The 20,579-nt window shown below is 43.6% G+C and overlaps 1 protein-coding gene across 18 annotated transcripts in view; it reads left to right on the top strand.

Moving 5' to 3' along the window:
- Positions 1 to 20,579, top strand: part of RERE (arginine-glutamic acid dipeptide repeats) — a 1,190,399-nt gene that overhangs the window by 683,960 nt on the left and 485,860 nt on the right. For all 18 annotated transcript variants that reach the window (XM_085609712.1, XM_085609701.1, XM_085609709.1 and 15 more), the window contains 2 exons: positions 6,023 to 6,128; positions 6,596 to 6,692. In XM_085609712.1, the coding sequence (XP_085465838.1) occupies positions 6,023 to 6,128; positions 6,596 to 6,692 (203 nt within the window). The remainder of the gene's footprint in view (positions 1 to 6,022; positions 6,129 to 6,595; positions 6,693 to 20,579) is intronic.

Here is a 20,579-nt window from a genome sequence, read left to right as displayed (position 1 = left end):
AACAAGGATTGTGTTGGAGGAATAAGTCTGGAAGAGTGTAGAACCAGAGGTGTGGTCAATCTCGTGCTACGTTAGAGAAGCAAGACAGTTTGTGAAATAAAACAAGATGGGATACAAATTTTGATTGTAGCTCACTCTGGTTCTCCATATGTGATTGTTGAGAAGAATGTGTGGGAGGAGTATTTTTTTTTAGGAGCACTTCGTACGCATTAATTAGTCGGAGGTTCCACCTGAAATTCTCACTGGTGAACCTAATCTGATGATTGGGCATAGGACTGTTAGTTTTGAGTTAAAAAAATTGAGTTGTGGGAAAGCTTGTTTGTTTGTTGCAGAGTACGGACCCTCAGTCTTAAATTGGATTAACCAAAGAACACTCAATATAATTGTGGACCCAGAAAGCCCAGATCTTGTGTTAGTTGTAGGGAATAGTAGTGATTCCTCCAGTACAGATATATGGGAGAGGTTCCCAATGGTATTTTCAGGAAATATTAGAGCTTTAAAGAGTTTCACACAAAATAATATTGAAAAAGAATGCCAAGCCAAAGGTGCAGACAATGAGAAATGTAACATGGCCTGTGAGAGGAAGTAGTACAAGAAATTCAAATGTTATTGGAAGCTTGTGTCAAAGAACCCGTGGATGCGTCAGAGTGTATTGCCCCATTAGTCGTGGCGAGCCGGCCTAATGGGAAAATAGGATTGTGTAGACTTGAAGCTTCTTAATAATGTATTGTGATCAAAAGGTTTTCATTACCTAACATTAATGAAATTCTAGCCACAACTAAAGGGATTAAGTGATTTTCATCAAGTGATCTGTTTGTGCACACCATCAGGTATGTTTACATCCTATAGGTAAAAATCTTATTGCATTTACAGCACATTAGTGTTGTTTCAGGTATGTACGGATGCCGTTTGGGCTAGCTTCTGCTTCCCATGGTGTTCCAAAATGCGATGTGCCACTGTTTAAAACTTCAAAAGTATATACTTTCCATTATGATATTTTGTTCATGGAACAAAACCAAAACCAGATTTGGATCAGACCAAAAAAAGATTTCTTAAAACAATCAAGGATGCACCTATACCGGCTAGTAAGATGCTTTGTGGTTTTTTTTAATTATTTTTTTATAAAAGAGATCATTAATTTATTTATTTATTTGGTGTTCTATATAGCGCGAACTTGACCCTAATAGGGTATCAGAGCGCTTTACATTCACATCATTGAATTCTAAGCCAAGTTTATAAGAGATTTTACAATAAGATTTTGACTCATTGAAAAAAACAATTACTCCTTTAATGCATTGCAAGGGTTTAATCCAGAGTGTAAATGTATCGCAACAATTGAAGCCAGTTAAGATAGTGGAGTTGTGTAATCACAAATGTATTATGAATGAAATGAACTATCTGTGGCTTTACTTCTGAGGGAACTATCTCCTGCTGAAGAACGTTACTTTGTGATCGAAAAAGAAACATTGACAGTTTGGGGTTTATAACGTTTCAGGAGTTTTGGATGGAGTTTGGAGGTTTGATTAGGTGTAATCCTAAACCTCTTGGAATGGGTTTTTGACTAGGGATGGGTGGCTGACTGCTACCGTAAGAATTGTCCAGTTATCTATGAGACTCCTGGATTTCCAATACAGAATTGAGTATGTTCCAGGGGATACAAATAAAGTTGCATGCTGTTTGAGCAGGATGCAGTTACCCTTGTAATTGTAATTGGGATTTCTAGAGCGCATAATCACTGCCAGGTCTCTAAGCGCTGTGAGAGAGAGCCCGACCTTGGCATGTCTGTCGGAGAGTTTGTTATGATTTGGTTAGGTTGTGCCCCAGGCTTCCGCAAAGAGAAATGTTTTTAGCTTCTTCCTAAATGGGAGGAGGGCAGATTCCTTCTGAAGATTTGCAGGCAGCTTGTTCCACAGTTGTGGGATTGTGGTAGAAAAGGCTCTGCCTCCTTTGGAGGAGGTGATAAAGCGGGGCCAGGCCAGCAAGCTTGCGTCCGAAGAGCGGAGGGACCTGCCAGGCATGTAGTTTACCAGCCGGTCTTTAATGTAAGTTGGGGCCTGGCCATAGATGGCTTTATGCGCGATGCATAGTCCATTGTACCTGGTTCTCTGCCTGACCGAGAGCCAGTGCAGCTGTTGCTATAGGGAGGTGACGTGGGCCCTCCTTGGGAGTCTGAAAATCAGTCCGGCAGCGTTGTTCATGATCACCTGGAGTTTAGTGAGCAGCTTTTCTGGGAGGCCGATATACAGGGAGTTTCCGTAATCACGTCGTGACACTATCTTTCTGAGTGCTGTAAAGGAGAGAAGGCGGGCGATTCTCCGTAGCTGTCTTAGCAGGCCCACTCATGTTCCGACTACGGCAGATACCTGGTGGGACATGGAGAGCTTAGCATCGATTTTGATGCCCAGGCATTTTACGGCCAGGGCTGGCTTGGTATTTGTGCCAAGCTCTTGTGGCCAGAAGAGTTCGCTCCAGGGTTTGGTGTCCGTGGTGATGGCAGGTACCTCGGTCTTGTCGGGATTAATTTTAAGGGAGTTGGAGGTCATCCAGTTGACTGTATTTTACAATATTTTGCATTTGTGTGTGGGCAGAGGGAGAGTTGTCAATCTGGATGATGATTTGGGTGTCGTCCGCGAAGTTGAAGACATGACACTCCATGCAAGTCAGTACGGCCACCAAGGGCTGAAGGTAGGCATTGAACCAAAGCGGGGACAGCGCTGAGCCCTGTGGAACCCTGCATGTACGTTTGCCGGATTCGGACACCAAGGGAGGGGGGGAGGGGTGTATGGACTGTTCGTCTCGTGGGTGGAAATAGGCCTCTGATTAGGTAGTGGTCAGACCAGGCGCATGGACTGATTTCCGTTAGGCTGGCTGATGGGTGGGTAGTCCAGACTAAATCAAGAATGTGGCCCTTATTGTGGGTGGGGGTGTTTACCAGTTGTCTGAGTTCCAGAGTATCTGGTGCCTCTTCCAACTGTTTGGCCTGGCCATCTTCGGGTATTTGATCCCAGTGGAAGTTAAAGTCCCCCATCACCAGGATACATTGATACCGGGAGCGGAGGTCATTGACTAACTTGGTAAAGAGCTCAATGAACTTGGGGGTCGTTTGAGGGGGGCGGTAGACTACCAGTATGATTGGATGGGTAGTCTGGGAACAGATCTTTGCTCCCAGAACATCCGCCCCCTTGATATTTTCTGCGCCTAGGGTCTCTGACTTTAGCTGTTGGTTGTAGAAGATCGCACCCCAGTACTGCCTGGTCTGTTTTGCCAGAGGGCAGCATAGTTCTGGGACAGGGCTGCTACCATGTCCGGGGTTGAAGAGTCTTCAAGCCAAGTTTCTGTGACCCCTAGAATGTCCAGGGAGTCATCTTGGAGGAGCGAAAAGACCTCGAGATTATGCTTCTGTAGGGAGCGGGTCATAAGGATAGCCACCCGTAGTCCCTTTGGGCTAGCGGGCCTGGTCGTCCTGGGAGAGTAAGGTGGGGGACCTGCACTCCCTACTACTGTTTGTGTCCTTACTGGGCCTTCCGCCCTGAGGGCGTCCGCTGCATTATCGAGCGGGCGGTTCCACGGACTAAGGCCAGGAGTTCCTCCGCGGCGTACGGGGAGTGGGAACCAGGGGTTCTGGCCGCGGTCGGGCTCGGACGGGCGCAGACAGGATTGTTTTAGGCACGCCCACTGCGTGCCTGCTCCGCGCGCCTGCTCCAGTGTGGCAGATAACTCCTCCCCCCCCCACCAATCCACCAATCAGCTCGGCTGTGCAGCAGCTGACCGTCCCCGAGCACTTGACCGCGTAAAGTGAAGCGGAAGTGCCTAACGGGGAGCGCTGAGCGCACTAAAGTGCAGTGCAATCTCGGCAGTCACAGTTAAGTAACACAGTAAAATACAATGATTGTTAAAAAAGGTTTCCTTAAAGTTTAAAAAGGTTTAAAGGAGTTTAAAAAACTGTTTCAGTGCAGCACCACGAAGAAACCACCACGGGGAGGTACAGAGCGTCTCTCTCTCCCTTGAATGATGTACCTGAGGATAATAGGGAATAATTAAGTAGTGTGGGCAGACGCTAAAGGTTTAGATGACATTAAACAAGAATGGAAATTGGCATGTGAAAAAAATGAAATTCTTAGGCAAGCTGTATGTTATTAACGGTTAACCTAAAAAGAGAATGATGAGTAAGGAACTCTGGAGTTTTCGGGAACTACATGATGAACTTTCTCTTCAGGGTTTGAATTTACTGACAGGAGAGTACGTTTTTCCCCAAGGGATTCTTAGAGAGTTAATGGCATATGCCATAAGGTATATTTGGGAATTGTGAAAAATAAAGAGAAGATCAAGGAAAGGTAGAAAGGTATTGGTGACCGGAAATAGATGTAGAAGTCGAGAGTTGTTCAAGAGTGCACAGTTGAATGTACAGACAAGTTTCAAGTTACTTTAAAGCCACTTTTGTGTCCCATTAAATGCCCTAAGATGGCATAGGGAGGTGGTTGGTGAGGACATTATGGTTCCTATTTGTGATGTGGATGGAAAGAAAAGTACATTTTGATAGGCATGAACTATTTTTCTGAGTGCCTGGAGGTAACCATTGTAGAAAATGCTAGTTGTGAAATTTCCCGATAAAGTTTTCCAGAGAGAGGTTTACCTAAGAAGGTGCTAACCAATAATGAAGCACAGTTTAAATCTCAAGAAGTTGGAACATTTTTGTTGCGTAATGGAGTAGAACACAGGTACATTTCTGATAATCATCCTGATGGTAATGAGGAGAGGAAGAATAAAGGTTTATTTGGGTAAGCAAAGTTGCTCTGCAGAAGGTTAAGAAAAGAAAATAGGAAGTGGAATTGAAAAGGATGGTTTGGATGTATCGTACAACACCTGCACTCACTAGTTTTAGCCCTTTTACTATTATGAGAGGAAGGGTTCTCTTCTCCAAAGATACTGTGAGTTGAATGAATTGATCTAAACGGGTCAAGTGGTCAGCTGAGATTGTCAGACAAAATATTATACTGGGACAATGAGAGTATAGAAACGTTTCAATGGAACGTCAGGTACCAACATTGTTTAGCTACAAAGAGGTGAGTTTGTTCGGGTTAAAACGTGGTAAGGTTGGGAAATGGATGTGTATTTTCTAAACCTTTAGAAGTTCTGGAAGTTTCTAAATTCATTTAAATTAAGTGATGGCAATATTTGGCATATAAGTAGAATTGCAAGAGTGTAACAATGGGAGAAGAGTTGGAAGGAAAGAGCATATGGATGAAAAGTACAGTCATTTTTTTCATAGTCGTGTGAAGATGTTGTAGAAAATAATACGTATGTTGTTGGATGTTACGATTGTATTTTGGATGGAAACAGTAATAGGGTAGATTCCTACAATGAAGTCATCCACAGAAGCAAATAGGGACATAACCCTCCAAATCAGTTGGACGTTTGATATTGTGTATCCTAATTAATTGGTGTCCATTTAATTGTGTCTAGTTTTGTAAGGTTGTTTCATAGTTGGTGCATTAAAAAAAGATTTTTATTAGAAAGGGAAGGGTATGCATACTGTTGCCTTTAGGTATTCCATTCTTCATGACGATCAGAAGGGAAACTCATCCTGTAGTATTTTGTGATAGGGGATTCAAAACGGGTAACCGGGGAGATCGAGATTTTGCTTTCTACTTTAGTTGCACTTGTGCAGTCCGTTTTGTATACTTGGTAGGCATTTAATTACGTTGCTGTTCGGAGATGAACACATGTAAGAGCTCTTGAGTGTTGCCCAATTAATTACCTTGATAGTTTGCCAATCTTCATACATAATCACTCACACCACTTTGTACTGTGTGAGCTTCCACAACTTTGTAATGCTTCAAGTGCATTCAGAGCTGTGCACTTAGGTAGTAAGATGGATTTATTCAAGTGAAAACCTATTTCCATCCATCCGATCCTGCGCGCTCCGTCGTGTGCTCTTTGTGAGATCTGTGCTTGTTGTTCATCTTTAAATTGTTAGGGTGTTGGAACACAATTTTCACTTGATTTCTTTTATGTCTTTCAGAGCAAACGGGACCATCTGTTAATGAATGTGAAATGGTACTACCGCCAATCAGAAGTCCCGGACTCTGTGTACCAGCATTTAGTTCAGGACCGACATAATGAAAATGGTAAGTTTCCTGTTGGACTGCTGTCATACTCTTTAATTGCATGTTGCATGGTGACATTATTTGCTGCAATGTAAATAAGTGCTGTGTAAATTGAAACAATATTATGGTTGCATAAGTAAGCAATTTTAATATGTGGCCATGTGCTTTGTCTTGATAGTGTTTCGTTTCCAAATAATCAAAAACTGCCTCAGATTTAAATAAAGATAACTGCGTATATGTAAATATGCCATTTGTAGACTAACTACACAGACAGAATGTGCTACCCTGTTTATAGCAGTATGCAGTCGTAGGCTATAATCTTCCCCTTATATGAGGATTTGGCTCCACTAAACAGTGGAAGTCTGTAGTCACAGACAAGTGTTGTGTACATTCCTTAGAAACAGGGTAGACAGCAGTGCACATGGGCAGTAATAAATTTAAGCATGTGCAGAATTCAGCATCCCTAATTGTTCTCTCCTTTCTCTTAGATTCCGGCCGTGAGCTTGTGATAACCGACCCGGTCATTAGGAACCGAGAGCTCTTCATCTCGGATTATGTTGACACCTATCACGCTGCCGCCCTCAGGTGAGTCGAGTGAATATGCATGTGATCAACTTGGTATCACAGAGGGAGTGCTTTGCCAAATCAGAGCAAGGGATTCTCTCCTGCTATATGCTTTTTAACCTTTTCGCGGTAAAGCAATTATTTATTACAGTGTTTTGTTTGAGGTACAGATTTATTTTCATAGTTTTTATTTTAAATCTGTTTATTGCAGCCATACCAATGTGGCTTTCCCTTTTTCATGATTCTGTCTCAGGCAGTTGTCATTTTACATTTAACTTTCTGAAGGAAGAATAGCCCCATTTTAGGTGTGATTAATTGTGCTGCTGATTTAAGTATCGTAGTTCCAAAGCTCAGTGAGTTTGTGCACAACCACAGGCTTATGTGTTTAAGGTTATTCACCATCTTCTCGCTAATCTGATCCCAAACTGGAAACGTTTGAAAATTTACTCCTGAAAGGGCAGGGCTAAAACCTTTTCCAGAATGAGAAAAAAAGTTGGGTTTAAGGAAAGGAGTTTCTCCATAAGTGAAAATATTTTCCTTGGAGAAAAAAATTGTTTTCAACTAGTGAATTTGTACTTATTCTGCAGACGTTTGCATGAGAAAATATACAGATATATAAATTCATTCATGTGAAAATGTAATTAACAAATATATTCTAGTAGTATGCTTTCCATACCTACTTCTAAAAACACCTGTGATTTCCTGAAAGTCGCAAATCTGCACCGATGTAAGGTCATATACCTTACGGGTCACTTTTGTGACTTTATTAAAGATTGAGCCCCATTATTTATGTTCATGTTGCCTTTAATATTGGCTTAATGGTTTAACAGATTCTTATTAATCTTTAAAAGAAATGTTGCCGTGCTTCAAACATATTATTAAATGATGTCTCAGAGAAATGGTATTTAAAGTAGCAAAACATATTTTCGAATTGCAGTTTTTTGGTGTAGATTCTTCTTTGAAAGCTAGCAATCACCAGTCTTGCTTTCATGCTTCTCCATGTATTTACATATAATCATGAAGCATTTTGGGAGCATTGTAAATTGCTTTGGATTGTGAAATCTTGGAGAAATGTATACATGTTTTTCCAACCTACATCAGTCTAGCTGAAAGACTCTTGTGGACCATATCAAAAAGTGTATGCTTAGAGCCGATCTATTATTTATTATAGTTTGCTTCACTGTCACGCTCATTTGCTAGCATCTTATTGATAACTTGCCTTCCTCTTATTGTTTTTCCCTCCATAAAGCATAGCACCTTTGCAGGTGTTTTGATTGACTGACTTGCATCCTCTGACTCCGATCAATTACTGAATTTCTTCAGTCTTTTTGTTATACTCTGCTTGGATTGCATGCTTTCTTGCTTCTGTTACCACCTCCCTCCAATAGCCACCCCCTGTTGCTGCCACTTCACCTGTCCCCCAGCCCCTGTGCTCAACACCCAAACAGAATGACTCCGTTGTCAATAGCAGCAGCATCATTGCACATTGTTGTCTCTTTTTTTAAATTTTTTGTTAAAAAACAACCTTATTGGCTTTTCCAGTGCGTGTTTATATTGAAACCACTGTCACTAATGCAAGTTGAGCTTGCGGCCTACTGCATTCCCTAAGAGCTTTCATCCAAACAGTGAAGACTTTACATTAACAAGTCATGTATACAGGTTTGATCATCTTCTGCACTTGATTTCAAAATAAATCTTGCCTTCGTAGCAGACAATTCTCTTTTCCCACAACCATGCTGTGGTACTGTAAACTGGCAGCCAGAGGTTGTGTGCCACATGAGTGTGAACCTACTTGTGCATTGGACAACATGCATATGTAAACTTGTTGTCCTCAGTCCCCAAACAAAATGTCCTGGGTGTCAGGTGATGGGAATTCCACACCCCTGACACCTGGAGTGTGCCAGCTGGCTTCCACCATGATAAAGATTGCATGATGGTGAAACTTTTGAATAGTGAAAGTAGGCAAATTGAATTAAGTGTAATTCTTCACACAAGAATTGTTTGCGGATGCTCCTAGCAGACATTGTGGCATCTTTGTTCGTGCTGGTTAAGGTAGTCTTGAAAGATCCAATACTTGTCACCAGGAAGAAGGCTCAGTCAGAGGATACAGAGTTTGATGCATTAAGATATACAAGTAATACCTTTAGCATTATTTTGACGATAGAGGTAAAAGCATTATTGGCTCAATGTATGGTTCATGGAGACTGTACAGCCCCAACTACTTTGCTAATGTGACCCTGACATGCTGAACCCAACTAAAATAGCTCAGGCAGACCAATTTCTATCTCCTGCAATCATGTGCTCTCCTGCCTCTATGGGTGGAAACTCTTGCATTCTACTGAACATTACAGCTACCTGCAAGATGGGTTGATCTTGTGGACAATGTATGATATTCAGAGCAGGTTGACTAGAATCCATCCAAATGTAATGTTTTGCTTCACTAGTAGATGTATTCTACCCACAGCTTCTCAGTGGAGAAGTGAATGGGAATTTGAGAGAGGGGGATATAAAATTAGGTGTTATGTCTGTTATTACCTCCCTCCTTTTAAATTGTTTACACAAGTGTCTAGCACTTTTTAGATTCACAAAAGCATGCAACCCACCAGCATCAGTGTTGTTGTCAGTAGACAAACTGAGACGTGTGGTTGAATGCATTTGGTTATTTTGACAGTTCATTACATTAAAGGGAAAATTGGGCTTACATTTAATTTGCCTGGAGTCCACTATTGAAAGTATTTCCAACTTTTTCAAAAACATGGCTAATGAAGATTTATTTTAGAATCGTTCTTAGCATTTTGCTGTTGTCCACAGCTGTCGGATGTAAATCCATTTGAAGTCAGTGATGAATTCGGTGCACGGTTCTCCAGAGCAAGCCTTACATTCACCTTCATCACACAATGAGAAGAAATATATCTTGCACTCACTTTCTGTGCACTCCCCTCCCTCCAACACTCCTTCATGCATACCAGTTTACTGCTATTACTTAGGCAGGTCGTGACGGCTGTCTTAACATTCATGGATGTACCCTATAATTATCTGATTATTAGTGCACGTGGGTAGCACACTGTCTGAAGCAATTCTTCTGTAGCTGCTGGGTAATTGGGTTATTACCCAACTCCATGATACTACTCCTGTCTGCTTTAGAAGAATGTGAGCAAGGGCACTCTGATTTGAACTGGTAACCTTCTGATCAGACAAAGGCAGTTGGGGAAAGTATGGTGGTCAATTAGTGACTGTGTTTTCAACAAAAATCTTTCTTTGTATTGGGGAGAAGCTAGACGTGCTAAGGGTGGAAAAATCAAGGCCTTGCAGCGTTCCAACCATTGTAAAGTTGATAGCTTGCCGCAAAATAGTCCTCTAAGTAGTAGTTATATGCACATACTAAAATCAAGATCTATGGTTCTTATTAGAATCAAAAAGGCTCAATATTTGAAAGTAAAAATACCATGACATTCAGGATGTCAGTGAATTCAGTTGTGAGCAATTTCTATGTAGATCCCTTTTATGCTCTCCACCTGGAGAGAGCAAATAATTACACTCCTTTATCTGGGAGATGGGAAGCTTAATTTAGTGGCAACTTGAAATCTTGATTACTAAAAGTTGAGAAAATTAAATGGCTTCTGGTCAAAAGTCTAAATAGGGAGGATTGACTGCTTAAATTAATTTTCTGCTTACTCTGATTATATTAAATCAGTAGATGAATGCTCATGTCCGCATTTGTAAAATGGAATCTAATAAAAACTTCTAGCCACTGATTCTTCACTTTTGACTAATCCTCAGACAATGGACTGAATCCAGAATTTTTTTATGAGCAGACCCCTGTGCGTGCTGGTAGGCGCCATCCGGTTCCACGTGGTGTTTCCCACATCAGAAGTGACATGCGTGGTGCCTATATAGGCACCATCTCAGTGCACTGATGTCAGTTTTTCTTTCTGCTCCAGCCAGTGCAGATCCGTAGAAGGTTTCAGCTGTAAAGCACCTGTCAACGGCGGATGTCAGTGACGGACCCATATTTGTTGTGTCTCTGGTGCTTGAAGAGTGACCACAACACCAGACCTGCATCGACTGCTGCGCCATGCTCCTCAAGGCCTTGATGGAGTGGTCCCACAAGCTCCTCGACTTGTTACGCCGCAATACTAAAGATCTTAGTCGTGAGGAAGATTCCGAGAGCTGTCCTAGAGCCACTCCAAGTGTTCATCGTCTGTGAAATTGGGTCAGTCTCACAAGCACAAGAAGAGCAAGAAGTCGAAGAGATCTTTGGCTTTGCCACGTCCGTCAAAGTCATCTGACGAGACGAAGGAGCATCGGCATTTGAGGCCTAGATTCTATGTTGTAGCCTGGGCCGTCTTTGCACTTCCAAGAGTTCTGGGAGCTGGAGCGAGCCCCCCTCTCCCCCCCACCCAGTTACGTATATTTTATTAGGCCATGCACCTCATATTTGGGCATTCCGTCTCTGTTGGAGCACCTTTGGGCCCCTAATGGTTTTTAACCGGCGGGTTTGCCCCTGGCGCCAGTCACCCCCCTTGAGTCCATTAATGGATCCGGAGCAGTGCTGGTTTAGCCACTCCGAAACTTCCCTGGCAGTACAACCTCCTTCGTCATCCCTGTCTCTCGACATGGAGACGGATGGGTGTTGTCAGATTTCAGCACTGATGGGGGGCCATGATGGAGCCAATATCAGATTCATAGGACAGGCCTGGATTTGGAGATGAATCGGAGGGGTCTGTGAACCTTTATGGATTCGATTTTGTATTTCCCAAGGACAACTGGTATGGGGATCTGGCAGATGGCAGTGGACTGGACATCACTCCAGACACTCTCTTAGCCTCTCCTCATACCTTGACTACGAAGGAGGGTGTCGCATTCATAATGGTGGTGGGGACGGCATCTGAGGTCCTAGATCTTACATTACCCTTAGTGGCAGTCAAGAGCATCTGGAACGGAGGTGCTTCAGCCGAGAGTTGCTCCCACCATACCGTTACACCTATTCGGTGAAGCTCATACTGTGACCTACTCGGGCCTGGTCCAAGCCCTGAAAAGGGGCTCTTGTGCATAGAACAATTGCCGGCTGCCATCACCACACCCCAGGGGACTTCAGTTTCCTCACCCTGCACCCTACTCCAGACAACTTGGTGGTCCAGGCCTACACATCCAAAATTAAACCTGGGGCAGTCCTTTCCACTCTACTGGACAGGGAATACAAAAGGCTGGATGCCTTCGGGAAGAGGATGTTCTCTTTCTCCAGCCTGGTACTGCTATTGGTATCTTGGGCCGATACTCCCATACCATCTGGGACTTTGTTGCACGAGTGCTGCCCATGGTCTCAGAGAAGGCCTGAGCCATACTTTCTCCAGCAATTGCTGATGGGAGGGACACAGTCAAGTTCACCATACGATGTGGGCTGGATACGACTGATTCCCTGGGCAGTGATTTCATTTGTGGCCTTTAGGTGCCATGCCTGCCTTAGAACAACTGGCTTCTCGGGAGAAGTTCAGGCTTCGGCTCACGGAGATACCCTCTGATGGCTATCAGTTTGGAGGAAAGACAGAATCAGCGCTTGAGCACTTTAAGAATATCAGAGCTTCTGCCAGGTCCTTGGGGCTTTCTATAGCCCCTCGGCAACCTCAGTCGGCCTTTTGCCCCTTTCACGACCATGGGTGGAGCTTCCAACTGTGTTAATACACGCCCAGCCACCCTGGCCAGCAAACCGCACAATCTTTTCTTGGCCGAAGATGCAGTTTTGCAGTGGGAATCTTTTCTGGATTCATATACTGTGCATTATTCCGCCATCTAGTGGTTGGGTCTGGAATCCTACACTCTTTTGGAGTCCTATTTTTGTTGGTGGTGGGCGTCGCTGTACCCCCATTTGGTGTCTCTTGTGACATCATATTGCTTCCTATGGAAGCTCCCACCTTTGGTCGCAATCGTCAGATTATTTTTTTCCGCCGTTTGGTCTGGATGCTTGCTGAAGGATCTCCAATACAAGGAAGAAGTTTGGAAGAAGTTCACTGAAAAGTTGACTGAAAATAGGTAATACAGACTAAGAGGTACCGGTAGAGAATTCAGGAGAAGGAGACTAATTTCGTTGATAGATTTCGAGAATGTCCATTCAGGGTGCTCTCTGTGCAGCCTAATGGAGAAATCACCATTTCAGTTCTGCAAGAATTGCCACCACAAGTTCTCGCAGAAGGACAAACACCTGGTCTGCAACCTCTGTCTGCCTGTTGAGCACCAAAGTCAAGACTGCAATGCCTGCTTCGTGTTCACGTTGAAGAGGGTGAGAGTGACAGATTTGCCCATCACAACATGCAGGGACAACAAATGTCTCCAACTTAAGAGACCTGGTTCTCTCATGCGAAGAGGAAGAAAACTTTGTTGAAGAAGACCAGGATGGAACACCTGATCTAGATCTGAGGACTGTCTTGTCGAAGGCCAGCCGGCCAAAAAGATGAAGAGATCTGAGGTAAGAGAACCATTGTCTTCAAAGAAAAAGCCTGTGTCACGAAAAACGGACTCAAGGGCATTGACCGGAGCATTGGCGTCGAAGCACTCGCCGGACTCAGCAATGCCCATAGGCAAGGATCCTCTTGAAGGGGACACGGAGGAGGGCATATTCCTGATGGTTCAGCACCTATTGGGCTCTATGAAAGCCAGGGCAGATGAATAGTAGAAAATAAATTCCTAGGCAACTGAACAGATGATTGTCACTCTATAGTATACAACTCAGTGTAGCAAAACCAAACCATGTGCAATATTATTTCAAAGATATTTAATTTTCACATATACAAATTCATAAGTCATTTTTATTATTAAAAGTACCAGCAGTGTCAAATATATTCAAAACATTGTCACTTCATAAAAATACATGAAAAAAATACATGAAACACCATATGTGTGGCAGTAGTTAAATCTTCGGCGTGCGTTTTGGCGTAAAGGACGCCTTCATCAGGAATTGCCACAAATTTGTCTGAAAAACGATAAAAAAAAATATATACTGAATATTAACAATTAAAATACTCATTGGTTCCTAAACAGTTTCACTGAGCTACTTTGATTACATTAGAAATAGATACAAATATGTTGCATACTCTCTTTATACATATTGGTGCCATATTGTTTTACAATAATATCATTGGAGTCAAATAGTGAAATATAGAGAAAGCCAAGGTGAAAGATAAAAGGTAGAGAAAGTAGATTTAAAATAATTCCATAATTTACATATCGTCATATTATTATAATATTCCTATCTATATTGCCTACATTAGGATGGTAATTTGGTATCCAGATACTGACCGGATCAGTCCGGTATCTTTGTATTGAGGAGGTACGGTCACGTTATTTTTTGCCTCCCGATATTTTAAAATCTAAAAACAGTTCATGTCACCATGTTAAATATAATAGATGTACAAAAAGATTTTTTAGCGATAAGAAATATGGGAAATTAGCTAACTAAATTGATATCTATGATGTCTAGAAGTTTTTATTTCTCTTCTTGAAAACTATTTTGAAGAAGACCATTCGTTTTTATCGATATAGTGACTTCAAATAGTATTGTTATACCAAAGGTGATAACATCTACAGTTCACTATTACTTGCAAATATATATTCATTTGGTGACCTTTTCCTGATATGTATGCCAATTCTTTTCTCCCAAAATCCGAGCTTAGCAAATTTATTCTATAAAATGAACATATTATAAATAGTATCATCACTATCTTATGTTCTAGTTGTATAAGTCTACAAATACTTAAATTATATATACCTGATAAAATATGCAGCCAGAGGTGAAGTTCGGATGAAACCACACTCCCTTGAAATGTAAACTGCTGTATCAGATCAAATGCTTGAAGATATACTATAGAAAATAGGTAGCGCTATTAAATTATATGTCCCTATCTTTTCGTTTTAAATAAACAAAATGGCTTATTGTCGTAGGTAGTTACCTGATTAAAAGACTGGTATATGGGAAGAGGTTGTTTGTTTGTATCGATAACTAACTTTTATGAAATATACAGCTTCCGGAAAAAATCACAAATGGGGACTAATGACTATGTATATTTCTCATTTGTAGATATTTAGAGTTGCCGTTATGTACAAATATCTCAGGTTTTTCGCAGTTGCGTAAAACATTACTTTACCTGTATCAGAATGCTTGTATGCGGCAGGGTGCCATGCTCATTAGTCTCCGGCGTCTTGTATATAGCAGTCCCGGTATCAACCTGGGCATACTATTCTAAGGTTTAAATACCGAACGGTTCCTATGTTTAACTTCTCGCGATACTTGCCACTAAGTACTGGGAGTACGTAGCTGCACCCTATTGGGCCTTCACAAGGCGGATGAAAAAAAACGGTGAACTAAAACGCTACCTTTATTTTGTGTTAGTTTACTTCCGAGCGCAGAAAGTTGATCAATTGACTTACTTTCTTTAACGTCGAGTACTCTACCGTAATTTACAGAGTCTTCTATATGTGGAAATACAAAATTAGACTAGACTGCTAGCCGGGCATTCTGCGTTTCTGAAACTTTATTGACATTGTCAATAACAACATAAATAAAGTACATCTATATGTCAGTAGATGGATAAATCTATAATGATTATTCGATTAGAATCCACAATACATATATGTAATGCCAAAGGGCATTAGACTATACTTAAGTGGATTTGGCAAACCTTATGATATTGCCCCTCCATGTGCAAATGGTGTATTGAGCTAGAAAAACTTTACTATTGTTTTAACGAGTCAATGCCTAAGACAATGCTTAAAATCAAAAAACAAATAAAAATAAAAACGAATATCATATATAATTCTAAATGGTTCCAATGTTATTTAGTTCTAATTCTAATTATTGATTCTTGACAAGACCTCCTCATTTATGTGTTATTACAGAATTGCGTTCTCCCATGATAAATCACTATTTAATCCATTTTTAAAGGTATCTAAAGAAAATATCCAGTAAACCTCACGCTTTTTACGTACTTTCTGACCACCTTTATTTTCTGCTATTTTAATTTTTTCTAGGATTCTCCATCGTATGTCTTCATGTTTATGATTATATTCTATAGAATGCTTCACTAGGGGTGCTGTTAGCTTGGCGGTCCTAATGGCAGAACGATGTTCCATTATTCTGGTTTGAATTGCTCTGGAGGTTTCCTCAACATAACCTAGTTGGCAGGGGCAGAGGATGAGAGAAACTACATTCTGTGTTTTACAGTTCTAAAAATGTGTTGCTTTAATGGTGAAGCCATTATGAATCATGCTTTCGCCTTCTATTATTAGTTCACATGATTTACACGATGAACATTTTACTGTTCCTTTTATGGGCATATTACCGTCTATTGATTTATGGACAAAACTTTGGCCGGATAATTGATTATCAAAACGTGAATGGACAATCCTATCTTTAATGTTTTTGTTACGGCGATGTGTAAATAATTCCTTGGCCAATTAATTTTTTTGTTATGGATTACTGTTTAAAATATATGCCAGTTTGAGTTTATAATTTCTTTCACTTTAGTTCTGAGGGTGGAATGTTTTATCACACATACCAACTGATTGACTTTGGGTTTGGAATTAGATTTTAAAAGGTGATCTTTATCGAAAAATCTAGCTTCGTTATAGGATTCCCTCACCAGCTGGTGGGGATAGCCTCTTTCTAGAAATTTAATTTTCATAATGGCAGCTTGTTTATCAAAATCTTGCATGCTAGTACAATTTCTTCGAACTCTTAAAAATTGAGAAAACGGAATACTCTATTTTTGATTGCATGGATGAAAACTATTAAAATGTAAGCGAGTATTCCTAGCATCGGCTTAACGAAGAGGTCCACTTCTAACCAGGGCAGATGAACACTGCCATCAATGCCTAGCGGATCATGAAGGCATATCCACCAGGAGGTGGTGCAAAGTCTCTTCCAAGAATAGGGAGAGCCTTGGTTAGATCTGTTCAGCTTAGTCGAACACTCGATGTCAGCAGTTTTGCGCACTAGAGTTTCCAAGGCGGCTCTCCTTTAGAGATAATTTTCACTTAGAGTGGAGCTCAGGCCTTCTATACGCTTGGTGCCAATGCCACTTCTGCCCAGAGTTCTCGAAGATCAGCAACGACTGGACCCAAGCCATGCTTGTGGCTGCAGATCGGGCACAGATAGTCTGGTATCCCGGCTTTAGAGCATGAGCACGGGTCCTCTGATCAGGCTACTTCTTCAGAAGGATCTTCTGTAGCAGCAAGAGGGCAAGGTTCTGCACCCAAACCTGAAAATGCCTTTCCTTTATGCATAGAGATTGAGCAGCAACAGTTGACAGCTTGTGACTTTCCGCTCGAAGTCTACAATGTTATCTTGGCAGCCAGGAGTCTCTCCATCCATATAATATACCCCTGCCATTGGAACAATTTTGTAGCATGGTGTACAGATAAACAGGCTGACCCTCTATCTGCACTCTTCCCCTGGTTCTTTTTTTTATTCTTACCCTTGCCCAGCAGCGCTCTCCTTTAGGCATATTAAAAGGTTATCTGTCTGCCATATCTGCATTTCTGCAGCTGCCAGATCAGCCACCCCTGTTCGAAGAGCGGTGCAGAAACGGACACTCTCACGATGAATATTGCTCTGAATAGTGCTTTCCATCCATATTTGCTATGCATTGGCCAAAAAGCAACCTCCTGAAGGTTTGCGAGCTCATTCCACCACAGCCAAGGCTGCGACCACTGCGTTAGCTTGCAGACTACCTGTCCTGGATATCTATCAGGCAGCAAAATGATCTTCCCTGCACCTCTTTACAAAGCACTACTGCCTAGACAGCCAGGTCCAACAAGACAAGCATTTGGCCCATTTGTTCCCTCAGGACTTTCTAGTCTAATCTGTGTTTTAGCACCACCTCGGAGAGGAATTGCTTGGGTATCTATTCTAAGGTAAGGAATCTGCGGCTAGAATTCTCTATCAGATGAACAGGTTGCTTACCTTTGTTAACACCTTATCTGGTAGAGACTGTATCTAGCCCTAGATTCCTTAATGACTTCCCAATACTCCCCGCTCTGCAAATGGATTTCAGAGTGAAGGGATGTTTCCCTTTTAAGGGCCCTAGCTTAATGCACCAGTGGTCAGTGTTCTTTGTGGCTCTGTGCTTCTGATGTGAAAAGTCATGTCAACACGCTGGGGTGGTGTCTGTTAAGGCACGGCATGTGTCAGTTCCAGGGCGGATGACGCTACGTGGAGCTGAAGGACGCCACCTACCGGTGTGCAGTGGTACTGCTTACGAGAAGATTCCGGATCCAGTCTGACGCCTGGTGATTATTCTAAGGTAAGGAATCTGCGGCTTTACCGAAGGTAAGTAGCTCGATCATCTCAGTCCATTTGATTTAACTTGTCTCCTATGGATGCAAGAGCTAAGAAGTTTGACTTCACGATTCTGAAGAATTTCTTAGAATAGTCTAATATAGTTAGTTGTGTTCTCTTGGTTCAGTAGAATTTCTAGGTTTGGAACATCAAATAATGACATCCAAGTGCTTTCACTTGTTGAGCAATGACAAACATACACAAAGAAATGCCTAATTTGTATGTTTCTCATCACCAATACAAAGGGTTTTGATTAATTTAATCAGGCCGGTATTGTCTAAGTTATGAGCCTGGGGAATGTGTCCTGGTTTACTTTACCCGTGACTTTGATAACATATGCTTTTGCCCACTGATACGAGTGCATCTTCGCCAGATGTGTTTACAGACAATAATGCCTCAAACTTGTGGTATTCTCACTGCATTTCATTCTCTATGTACTTTATCTTGACTATATTTTGGATAATCCAAGGATTTGTGCAGCAGCACATTGAGGCAGATGAAAAATGTGGGTACGGATCTGTTTGGATGACCTTTTGCTGAGTACCTTTTTACTTTACAAGTAGTCTCTCCGATGTTGGCTACATTGCCAAAATCTAAAATCTTTAGAGGAATTGCATATCTGAAAGAAAAACGTTAGATTCCTCACCTTAGAATATCCCCAGGCGTCGGGCTGGATCCGGAAAGATTTTTCGTCAGCAATACCCTTGGGCGTCGCTAGGCGTTGTCTGCGGCTCTGCATCCGTCGTCGGCGCCGTGATCGCCGGGATGACGTCGTCGGAGTACCTAGACACCGCCCTCGCGCGCTGACGTCAGTTCTTGTTCTTTTTTCCGCGCCAGTAAGCGCCGATCGGGAAGAGCATACCCTTTTAGTCACTTTTTGACTAAACTTTTTTGAACTCTTTTGGTTCTTTTCTTGTCAACATCGACTCTGGTGCCGGTAGGGATGCCTGGCTTTAAGGCTTGTGACTCCTGTCACCGACTGATGTCGGTCATGGACCACCACCGCTGGTGCCTCTATTGCCTTGGAACCGACTACGACGCCGAGTCGTGCCTCGGCTGCTGGGCCTTGACTTCCAAAGCTAGGCGGGAGCGGTCCCGCAAGCTACTCTAGTACCGTCAGTCGGCTCCGCTCGTCGGGGTCCAAGTCTTAGAAATCCGGTAAGTCGAAGCACAACACGAAGTCGAAGAAGTGACATCGCTCTTCTGACTCCCTTCGCCGGTTGCGCGACTTGGCTGAGGGTTCGGGTGGCACCACCCGCGCGGCTCCGTCGGAGCCGCAGGGGTCCCGTCCGTGCCCATACCCTCCGGTCACTGGGACTGACGCGACTCCGGCGGAGGTCCGTGCCTTCCTCATGGCCATGAGGAACCTGGCTCCGCCGTCGACGCCTACCGCGCACCTTCGGGCCCCGCAGGCTCGACTGGGAGGCCTAGCGAGCCGGTGGCTCCGGTCCCGACGCCGCAGGTCCCCGGGGGATTCAGGCCTGGATCCCAGTCGGCGCCGGTCGACCTCACGACCCCTCCACCGGCGCCGACTCCTCCGGTGCCACCCCCGGCGCCGTCCCCGAACAACGCTGTTCCCCAATTTAGTCCAGGTCCGGGCCCGGCGTCTGTCTGCCGTCCGGTGCCGCACCCGACGCCGATGCGATTGGTGGCAATTTCATCTTCCGCCCGGCTCCGATCATTCCACCTGTATACCAGGAATCGGATGACTGTGACGACTGGGAGGGGTCTGAGGACCCTCTGGCCCGGCAGGGCCAGTTATCTCAGGACTGGGCAGACGAGCTGGGGGATGCCAGTGGTCTTGACACCTCCCCTGACACTGGCTTCATCTCTCCTCCGACCGTGACTTCGGAGGAAGGTGCTGCATTTTCTGTGGTGCTGCGCAAGGCGGCCGAAGCCCTTGGGCTAGAAGTGCCTGCTGTGGCCGTGAGGACGAACCTCCTCACCGAAGTGCTTCAACCGTCAGCAAGCTCCTTGGAGCCTCTGCTGCAGTTCAATGAAGCACTCCTTGACGTTCTGAAGGGCACCTGGTCCAAGCCCTCCACAGTTCCTCCTGTGGACCGGAACGTGGCCCGGCGCCACCGCCCTGCACCGGGTGACCCCAATTTTCTGTCCCAACACCCCGCGCCCGAGAGCCTGGTTTTCCAGGCCTCTACCTCCCAGACCTCCTTCCTGTCCGCTCCCCCGGATCGGGAATCCAAAAGACTAGAACAGTTTGGGAAGAAGCTGTTCTCCTCTCTTAGTTTGGGGTTGCGGTCTATCAACACCGCATGTCTTTTGGACCGTTACTCCCACTCCCTGTGGGATACCGTGGAGGACGTGCTGCCCCAGTGTCCGGAGGAAGCCTGGACACGACTCGCCCAGGCTCTTGCCGAGGGGCGGGATGCGGCACGGCATGCAATCCGATGTGGACTGGACATAACTGAGTCGCTGGGCAGGGCAATGTCGACCACGGTGGCACTTCGTCGCCACGCCTTGCTGCGGTCCACAAGTTTTTCCGGGGATGTCCAGAGCACCCTCATGGACATGCCCTTCGATGGCAGTTGCCTTTTTGGCGATAAAGCGGATAGTGCGCTGGA

Source organism: Triturus cristatus, chromosome 1_2, assembly GCF_964204655.1.
Source record: "Triturus cristatus chromosome 1_2, aTriCri1.1, whole genome shotgun sequence".
Lineage (NCBI taxonomy): Eukaryota > Metazoa > Chordata > Amphibia > Caudata > Salamandridae > Triturus > Triturus cristatus.
Note: the sequence above shows the minus strand (reverse complement) of the source record. Positions and strands in the feature narration are given on the sequence as shown.